The 10,824-nt window shown below is 33.1% G+C and overlaps 1 protein-coding gene across 1 annotated transcript; it reads left to right on the top strand.

Annotated features, from left to right (window-relative positions):
• The first annotated feature begins 350 nt into the window (after nt 1–350).
• Nucleotides 351–7,683, top strand: LOC107460789 (uncharacterized). Its single transcript, XM_016079189.3, has 16 exons — nt 351–707; nt 819–950; nt 1,171–1,338; nt 1,470–1,733; nt 1,902–1,996; nt 2,560–2,644; nt 2,728–2,955; nt 3,059–3,118; nt 3,253–3,332; nt 4,019–4,338; nt 4,424–4,515; nt 4,613–4,742; nt 5,371–6,482; nt 6,597–6,895; nt 7,020–7,181; nt 7,296–7,683. Exons 1-16 carry the CDS (start codon nt 459–461, stop codon nt 7,429–7,431), a joined length of 3,612 nt encoding a protein of 1,203 aa, XP_015934675.1. The 5' UTR covers nt 351–458; the 3' UTR covers nt 7,432–7,683.
• The last annotated feature ends 3,141 nt before the right edge of the window (nt 7,684–10,824 follow it).

Here is a 10,824-nt window from a genome sequence, read left to right as displayed (position 1 = left end):
AAATTATTATTTTTTTATTTATATCATAATTGTTTATTTATACTATTGAGAAAAAATAACTATAATACACTATTAGTTAACGAATTATAACTCAAATAACATACTCTTCTATATTCACTTAGAGATTGTAGATTCGAATATCTCCATTTTGGTTAAAAAAATTATAGTACACTACTAATTACCATTATGATTGTTGTTATTGTTACTATTGTTTTACATCTAATTCTAATCATCTATGAGAAACAAATGCCACATGATCCGGCTAAGGGATAACTACTATTTTTAAATGTAAATAATGTGGTTTAGTTAAGCGCCTAAATCAAAACTAATAGCATGCACAATGGCGGGAACTAAGCGGTGTTCCCTCCAAGTATTTCTAACAAACTTCTAGTCCCATTCTCTCTCCAATTTCCCCAAATTCACAAAACCCTAAATCGAAGAATCTCAGTCATACAGTGATGGAGGACCTCGTCACGGAGGCCAGTCCTGGCAAGGCCGCCACGCCGCCTCCACCGCGCCGCAGCGTCCGGCGGAGGCTGGTCCAGTCTACTCTGTTTCCTCACAAGCCACCTGAGCACAATGCGAAGGACAACGACGATAAAGGCAACGAAAATGACGACGAGTACTTTCCCTCTAGCAAGAAAAAGAAGAGGAAGCCGAATCCGAAGCCGAAGCCGAAGCTCACTCCTCCTGAAAAACCCTCCAAGGTCGATCTTCTTCTTCAATTTCAATCAGTTTTAAATTCAATTACTTTTCTCTTAAAACTCTCGCATTGAAATTCAGATTCTAATTGTGTGAATTTTTTTTGTTCTGAGCAGAATAGCACGCCGAAGAAGAATGCATCAGCTAATGGGAACAAGAGGTCAACTTCGAAGCAAGTGTTTACTGATTCTGACGAGGTTGCTACACATGTTCCTGATTTACGGTTAGAGGCAAAAATCTCAGCTGAGGTTGGTGTGGTAGTTCTTGCATTGTTGGTTCTATAAATTCTCTGCTATGATTAGAGCTAGCATTTTTGTGGGATTGTATGTTTTGAATTGTGTGAAATAGCAACTAGGTAAAAACTTGTGCCATGATTGTAACTCATTGAAGACAATGACCTGAAAAAATTTTAGATATGACTGTAGCAATCTGACTTTATTTTTTGGGTTCTATATCTATTGTGACCAGGAAAATGCGAGACTGTTTGCAGGACGGCAAATACATCCGTTTTTTTCCTCATGGAAGGCCCTGAAAAAATCTCAGGAGCAGGCTGAAATAGGAAATAAATTTTGTGCACATAAGAAGGATAATGAAGCAATTACATGTGGTCCTATCCATGTATTTGAAAATGTCCAGGTAAGGTACTTTTGCATATGATTTGATATTGCTTTGTTATACCAAAGAGCTTTATCTATATTACCTTGATCCCTGTATTTTATATTTTCACAATGTTAATTTTTTAAGTTGGGCATAACATTATCATGCAGGAGGATACCTTATGCCTTGACTGGAGAAACTGGACCTTTTTGGGAAAGGATACCTATGTGAATTATGCTCCTGAAAGTTATGATGATAAGACTCTTAGTGCTTTGGATACTTCAGGTGTTTCAATTTCTCATAATGCATTGACTTTGTCAGATAGACTCTCTATCCAGCCAGAAAACGTTCAGGCAACATCACTGTCAGAAAACTTAGCCGTGCCAGCAAATGAACAAACAATTTTTCCTCAAATGCTAAAAGATGCTGAAGTGGTACATAATTTGTTTTATATTTTGTTATTTCGATAATGAATTCCTTCTATACATAGTAATCTGTCCCCTTTGCACATTAGCTGCATATGGGTAATCTGTGGAATCTAGTGTATAGCCACTAAATGTGTACGCTCTTTTCCTGGGTTATTGACCAAAAAATGCTCTTAGGACTTGAAAGTGGATGAATCTGTTACTTTTTCTGGGCAAGCTCGCATTTTCAGAAAGTCATATGCTGATCCACTCAGTAGATTTCTGCAAGAAAGGTAACCAAATGCCACATCCATTCGCCCAATATCTTCATTGAAATAGCATATGGGCAATTAATTCTTTCTTATATCCATTTTACATTTATTTCACGGTGTTCCTTGTGTTGCAAATGCTGCTTAGTAATACCTTTTTCCTATCTTATTTATTTTTTTGGAACTTATCAAATACATAATAAGCTGGGTTTTTTCCTGTCTTCTTATTTTTGGATAAAATAAACTGGTTAGGATATTTTTTATCAGAAACTCCTTAATAGGAACAAAATCGACGCCAGAGTAAATAAACATTTAAGAAACCTATGTTTAATGGAGTGAATTCATTTCCTATCTAGGAGAAGAAAATAGGAGGAATTTTGGTGTAAATATCGCCTACATAAGTATAATCTGATGTAAATAGGTTCCCTTGGTTGTTTAACAATTGAATTTGTTAACAATTAAGGATAAAATTCGTGTACTTTGTATGATAGTTATGGTATCTTTTTTTGGTTAAATATGCTCTGGGTAGTTGGGTTGTAAGCTCATTTCCAGGAACTGAGGCTTTCATTTTTTATTATTCATTTTAGTATGAAGTCTTACTACCACAACTGTAAAGATAAGGCTGACAACAGCTTATGGACATACAAGTACAAGCCAACAAAGGCCACTGAGGTCAGACATTTTTAAAAGGTGTATAGTTTGCATTAAAGTTTCTATAATCATAACTTCTTTTCTTTTTCAATATCTGGTTATAGGTTTGTGGTAATGATGAGTCGGTCAATATTTTGCGTGACTGGTTACAACAATGGCATGAAAGACGTTACCAGGGGAGGAAGAATTCCTCTAACAGGGATAAATGGGACATGCAAGATGGTGATGATGATGATGGTGATTATAACTGTTCTCTCAGTGATTATGATTCAGAAGATCTAACTGAGGAGGATTCCCTGCACAATGTTCTTTTAATTACAGGGCCAATAGGGGTGGGTGGGAATCTACTTTAGCAAAACTTAGTTACATATTTTCTTCACTGTTAGCACCTCTTATTTATATTGGCAGCTAATGCATGAATCTATGATATTGCAGAGTGGCAAGTCTGCTGCTGTCTATGCTTGTGCTCAAGAGAAAGGGTTTGAGATTTTTGAGGTATCACTATTTATCACTATCCTATCAGCATTTTTCTTTTTCAGTGTGTGCACTTATAAATAAAACATTTGTTTCCTTTGTTTTCCATATATGGCCAAATATATTAAAATTTAAAGCTTTTACTGCCGTAACAGCTCAATGCATCGCATTGTCGAAATGGGCCTGCTGTCAAACAGTATTTTGGAGATACTCTTGGTTCGCTTGGTTTCAAAAGGTTTGTTAATTTGTCCTGCCTTGTTTGCTGAGAAGTTATGATCTTCAGCTGAGTCGTTCTGCTTGACTTCAGTTTCCTCATATTATGTGCAAGTTTTCACTTTTTCCTCCAATATTTTGTTTGCTTAGATGAGCCTTTTCCCCTCCTTTTTTTGAGTAGCACTGCATGACATATTTCATAGGAAATCAGTACTTCACTGAACTTGGGGATGTTGATGCTCTTGTACAGATCAAATGTTATAGGATAAAAAATTCTCTACCGGATTGCAAGCAGTAGTGGATTATTGTCGCAAACTTAAAAAGTTTTTTCTGTTGTCATTATGTCGGTGGGTGGATATTTACAAGCTTTAGAATGCTTTTATCTAATGGAAGAAAAAGAAAACAGTTACATACTAAGGAAGCTTGTACGAATTGTTGAATGAAGATGAAATTAAGCATGAAGAAGTTCGTTATAAGCTTTTGATTGGGGGCTGAACTGGTTCCTTCCTTTCAATCTTCAATGAGATATGTAAACCAAAAGAGTGGGTATAATGAAAATAAGACCATCTAACTTCTGATTAAACTGCTTTGTTACATGATGTTCATTGTGTGAATCTTGGATTAGTCAAATCAGGCTACTTATTGTGTAAGAAGCTATGCATGCAAGCTGTTTTTTGGTAATATTTCTTATTTGATGTAAGTATTCAGGTTACCAGAAGACATTGAAAGTTCACAAAAGAAAACAATGAAATTATCCCCTGCTATGGCTTTGCCCAAGGATAAAACAGCTGATGAGATGGATGATGGGATGGTTGAACCAATAACCATATCTGATGATGAAGCTTGTGGCCCTGCTGGAACATCACAGAAGTTACCTTGCAAAAATAGTGTACTTACATGTCATAAAGTCCAAACTTTAATTCTAGTTGAGGAGGTAGACATCCTTTTTCCTGAAGATCGCGGATGCATTGCTGCCATACAACAGATTGCTGAGACAGCAAGGGGGCCAATAATATTGATCAGCAATAGTAAGCTGACTAGATATACCTCTCTTATTCTTCACATATCTTTTATCAATCTTTTGATGTTTATAAAGACATTTTTGTAAAATAGGTGATGATCCCCGCCTGCCAGATAATTTTGATAGGCTCAATCTTTCTTTCTCTTTGCCATCTCCTAAGGAGTTGTTTTGCCATTTGTACAAGGTATGTGCTTAAGCTTAATAGTTTCTCTCCTCTCCCACAGAAGGAGGGGAAAAATTGAAACCCTAAATTATAATGATATACATTGAATGACATGCAGGTTTGTGTCTCTGAAGGAGTCAACATCCATCCTCTTTTACTGGAGAAGTTTATACAGTCTTGTAATGGAGATATCAGGAAAACCATTATGAACCTCCAGTTCTGGTTTCAGAGTATGCAATTTGGAAAAGGTGGGTTTCTCATGTTTATTGACTTTGTTGGTGATATGTAATGGCTATTTTCATTTTATAAGACCATAATCATTAAAATTTTGGTCAATTTTTATATGGTTGTTCTACAGTGAAGACCTGCTGGTTGGAAGTTTTAGCTTGTACATACTACATAGCTGAGGGAATATGCTGCTATATACACTTAATGACTATTTCATAAGCTTTTAGAAGTTAAGAGTGGCCACATCCAAGGCTAAGATTGGTTAAGTTATTGTGCGTGACCTCAAGATAATTGAAACATTTATTTTTACCTCAAGATAGATTCTTTTTGTTTGCAAGAGTTTCCCTTCTTGTGATTGCTGTAAGAGTGACCTTTTTGGATCGGTGTCAACATCTACTCCCTCTCTCTCTTTTATTCCTGCATGATTTAACTATAGGGTTAAGGAACAAAGTAGACTAGTGATTCTGGTTTGAATTGTTCTTTCCTAATAAGTCTTCAGGAATTTACTCTGGCAACCTTTTTACATATATTTGCCATGTTTTAACGTACATGCTTAGGGGGATCAATGTTAGTTATTCATAATTCCATTTATCTTATTATCACTGTATTGCTATGCTAGAACTTATGATCTTCCTCTTTCCTGTACAGATGGAAAAGCACAAATAGGTTATGGCTCACTTCCATTTGATCTTGAGCTTGGCCATCAAATCTTACCAAAACTAATTCCCTGGGATTTCCCCTCAGAATTATCTGAATTAGTTGAAAAAGAACTTGCAAACTCAATATCTATAACAGAAGAAAACTCTAGGTTGCAAGGTATGCAAAATGATTTAGATGCGCATGATATGGATACTGATTATAGAGAGGCCAAGAAGTTGGAGATGATAAAGCGGAATGAGACTACAGCTGACTATACTGAGCTTGAAATTCAATATAATATTTCTGAGTTTTCTGATTCTTTTGGATCCCCACAAGCTTTGCCAACACAAAATGATGGTCGACGGAAACTTATAGTGATGTCCTCTGATTCTGAGGATGAGGATCCAAATAATGTACATCTGCAATGCACTCATGATGAAGCTGACAAGAGCCAATCCCTCAATGATAATAATGAATCTCCCTCTAAGTTTCAATTGAATGAACATCACTCTGGCACGTCATTTCGCAAATTGGTTTGTTCCGAATTGGAGGATCAAGAGGAGGAATTTTTTAGATTTTCAGAAACAGCTAACACATGTGAATCATTGGATATATCCTGTGTGCCAGAGTCAACCTATGTTCCTGAAACTGCAATAGAGAATGAAATAGAGACAATGTCTGGGGCAGTGTCTTCTGGGCATCCTGCTGTTCCTCCAGAAATTTCAGTGAATAATGAGTTGAAACCATTGGGTGTTCGTAGGCGGTTAGTAAAATTTCCAGAAAATCCATGTTTGTTGGTTAATAATGGATTTCCAGAATCCCCTTCAAAAGAGGCTGTGCAAGATTTGTACAATGAAAATCCCAAAACTGCAATTGTCCATGTGATGGACGAGTGTAGTCGTGTGGATTTCCAGCTTAAGTCAAAGTTTGTTGAGTCCACTCCGATGATAGAGACAGATACAGTACAAAAATGGTGGAGAAATCTCCGTGAGTGTCAAACAGATTTAGGACGGCATGCCACGTCGGAGCAGCTAGGCACATTTGAAGTGGTTAAACTGGTTAGCGAGCTAAGCAATCTAATTTCAGAAGCTGATTTGTTTTTTGATCACCGTGGACAATGTGTAAGTGCCTTGCGCTTAAATAAAAGTTGTTATTTCCCCTGAATTCCCCCCTCCCGCTTCCCTTATTTTTTAATTGTAGTGTATAGGCACTCAGTTAGATATACGAATGTGCAGGATGTTATGGAACCTGCAATGTCCTTGTCTGGGGAAGCCACAGCTAGTTGGTATGATGAGGAAATAATGATGTCCACTGTTGCTGTTTCTGGGTTTTGCTTTTATGTTAATCGTATAGCAGATGAAGGATCAAAGTTAGGTTTTGAGAACAAGGTTGATTTAACTTCTGAGATGTTGGCTTCCACAACTAATATTATGACATTGGGGAAATTATCCAGAGCAGATCTCACAAAAAGCACTGATATCTATACTGGAAAGGAATCAGAGTTGGACAACCCAGTTTATGATGTGCATAAGAGGTATATGGTCTTGCCTTTCATCTATAGTTGGTGCAAATTCAGCAAGTTTTACCTTTTTCTGTTCTGTTAATTATATTTGGGCATGTTGTGATGTCAATTCTTACTATGGTAGCCTTCTATGCAGTGAAAACAATACATCTCTGTTCAACATCATCCAGTCTATTGTTCCTGCAAGAATATCCTTGGTACTGAAAGGTGTTGCTTTCAATGAATATCTATCTTCAATGCGCCAAATTTCAAGATCAGAAGATTTCCGAGTTTCACAAGGTGTTAAGAGACGAGGAAGGTACATGTTTGCGAAGCAAATTCAATCTTCTTTTTTTCCAGCATTGTGATTCATTAGAAAATGTTAACCAGGTATCGTTGAGTATTTGATCAATTACCTGATGCTTGAATGCAGGGTGCGGGGCAGTCAACATTACTTGAGTAAATGTACAATGTTATCTCCTGAAGATATATCATTAGTGAGTGAACGTGATTTCTGCAAAAAGATTTCTTCACAATGTACAGCTAACGAGGAAAACAAGCATACATGATTAAACTTTATTGATAGCTTTTGTTCATTCTATGATATATTTGCTACAGAGAAGCAACTAGAAGTTGCTGAATGATTGACACAGGACGAGGTCCGCGAAACTTGTTTTTGCCCCTGATGATTATTATGGTCAATTTATGGGGCAGAGATTGTAAATTGAACTAGTGGTAGCACATAGTTGCAGTAGCAGAGGTGGAAATTCTGAAAATAACCTATACTTGCTCCTTTTTTGTAAAGCTTAGGTGATTCTTTCTGTTCTCTTTTATTTTTATGTGAAAGCTTTGATTAGTCAGTCATTGTTTTTGTAAGCAGGGAACCATAATCCGTCTGATATTACCGAACCATATGATGAATTAAGAAATTCAAGATAGCATAATATTTTATTGCCAATAGGTATATATAATGAATGGAAATAGTAGGCTGCATTTTGAAGAGAAGTTGAGATTGAGAGATAGATATTAAATTAAGTCTTTATATTATGTTTAGTATAAATATACAGGATTGAATTGTATCTTAGTATTATATTTGGTTTAAGATAAATATAGAGATTAAAGGGTAGATTTGAAATTTGAAAAGTTAAATGAGTATTTTTAAAAGGAAATATTATTAAAGTGTCAGTTGTTCTTATAAATTTCAGTTTTTTATGTTTTTATTTTTTAGAGGTATTGAAGGGATTGAAATTGTGTTGTGTGATTGAAATTTTAACTTTAATCTTTAGTCATCAAGTGCAATACTCAATTTTAATCCTAGTCTCAATTTCAATTTCAGAAAACAAATACAGTCATAATATTTTGGTAAATGTTATAGTGTTTAAGATATGGTATCTAACTTATTAAAAAAGATAAAAAAATAATATTTAATAAACTTTAAATATTTTATTTTTATTTTATATATTTTATTTTTTACTTATAAAAGCAAGTTAGGTAATTTAGATACTACAATGAAACACCATAAAATCCACGTTATGTTTTAATGCCATCAGGTAATATAATGTGATACTATACAATGAAATTATTAATTCATATATATATGTTGCACATTCAATTTTTCTTTAGAAAAATCGGGTAATAAAATTGAATTTTATATTTTTAATCATAAACAATTTTTACACTTTCATACAATTAAACATGTTGATATTGTTAATTATATGTTGTCTTTCACATTATTGTTGGTATAAGTCTCAAAGAAATGTCAATTTCTTAATAACAGAAATATACTAGATGCAATTATTGCATAAAGACGGAAGACATGCATGCAAGAAAGAAAAAGAAAAAACAAAGGAAAGAAAAGAAGATAATATAATTGCTGTAATTTGTAACATTGAAATTTGAACAAGCAAAAAACGATAAAATTTATTATTTTTTGTCAATATTTTTAACTACCAACTTAATTCTTTTAGTATAATAATTTAATAATATATTTTTAGTTTATATCTTTTAAAAATTGTCGATTAACTAATAAAAAATAATAAATTTTGCTCACTTTATTATATTTTTCTTTGAACAAAATGAGTAAAACAAGATGCGATAAGACAAAATAACTATACTACAGCTACTGAAAGCATACCTTTTCTCAGAGACAAGTATTATATATAACTCTGCAAAAAACTTAAATGAATAATACCAAAACAACTTATAATATGTCAGTAATGTTCAAATGTAGTCTCTAAAGTATTTTCTAGAGAAAAAAAACACACAAACACACACACACACAATTGTTTGTGATTAAAAGTTATACTAAATAATTTTGATGATAAAAGAAAATATTAAATGATCAATATTTTTTTTCTATTTGAACTAATAATAATCAATTTCTTATTTTTGTTTCACTAAATTATTATTCTTCAGAAAAAAAAATCTAGTCTTTCTTTTTCTTTTTTCTTTTTTCTCTTTTATCGCTTTTGCCAAACCATACCTGCCAGACTCCTTCAGGCCTGGGACTCTTAAATGTATCTTTACCATAGAGAGTGCCATGAATCATGATTGCCATCACTCTTTTTCTTTTTTTTTTTTCTTTGGGGATCACCATCACAAATAGAAATATCAAATACACCTTGCTATGCTAAAAGTTTTGGAAGCATTTCACAAGTTTTATGGTATTAAGTATTTTAATATTTTTAGTCATTAATCTTAGTCATGTATATATTTTATGATTGAGGTTAGATACGTGTAAAATGTTTCCAAAAATTTTTATTCAAGCCATCATTTTACTTATTTTTTTAGGTAAAATACTATGTAAACAATGGATTTAATAAGAAATACAAGATCTTTAGAAGCATTCAAAAATAGAATGGATATTTCAGGGAGAAACTCATCCTATAAAGTCCACAACCACAACACATCATGCATGATGAACACCATCAACAACCAACCAAAATCAAAACTAGCTAAAAATTCAAAATCATTGATCCACATTAATCCTCAACGGAACCAGACACTGATCCCAATACTAAAGACACAAAAAAAGGACCTGAAATCTTGTATCCGCGACAGAAAACAACACTACACCACAGTTATTTGTTTACAAAATACTAGATATAATAGATTCTTTATAGAGTATTTTTCTTTTCAAAACTTAATAGTGTATACATTATGCATTATAATATTAAAATTCTGGTACACGTAGTAATATAAAAGTTAAAAATGAAATTGCAAAGATTGGTCAAGTAGGAATATTTGGACCCAATAAGGAGAATTTGATATTTTGATCCATTAATAAATATTAAATAACAAAAAATTTAAATTTTTTTTTGTCTCTTTGGTATTATTGAAATAATTCATGATACATTATCCCATTTATTTGTTAGCAGAAGATTTTCACGAGTTGCAAATTAAAGTCTCAAGATAGTTGCTGGACGCTGAACACTAATTCGTCTTTACTCTCTTTTTTACTCATTTCAATGTTCAATTGAATGAATGAATGAATGAATGACGCTGTTCCCCCTCATCACCTTCCCTCCTTAACTGCCATTTCACGTTCTCAACTTCAAATTTAACTTTATAATAATATAATATTCTTAAATTAAACTATTCATTAATATAATATGCACTTTATACAGTCATTTTTTAATCGGTCAGGTGAGAGATGTCATGTTATATTACTGAATCCTAAGAGCCTATGCATGTGAGCCATACCTCATCATACAAAATTTATGCCATTGATTTAATAATAATAACAAAGATTTAGTTAAAAACATATATTAAAGTTATTATTAGTAAAAGTTTTAAAAATTCTTATTTTAAAAAAATACATTACAAATTTAACTTTATATTTTTTTAAACAAAAATTAGTTAATAACTTTAATATATATTTTTAGAATATATGTTAGTTTTTTTTAAAGTATTTTTTAGTTCAACAAAATTAAAGACTAATTCGATACTTATTTAAAAGGACG

Source organism: Arachis duranensis, chromosome 8, assembly GCF_000817695.3.
Source record: "Arachis duranensis cultivar V14167 chromosome 8, aradu.V14167.gnm2.J7QH, whole genome shotgun sequence".
Classification (NCBI taxonomy): domain Eukaryota; kingdom Viridiplantae; phylum Streptophyta; class Magnoliopsida; order Fabales; family Fabaceae; genus Arachis; species Arachis duranensis.
Note: the sequence above shows the minus strand (reverse complement) of the source record. Positions and strands in the feature narration are given on the sequence as shown.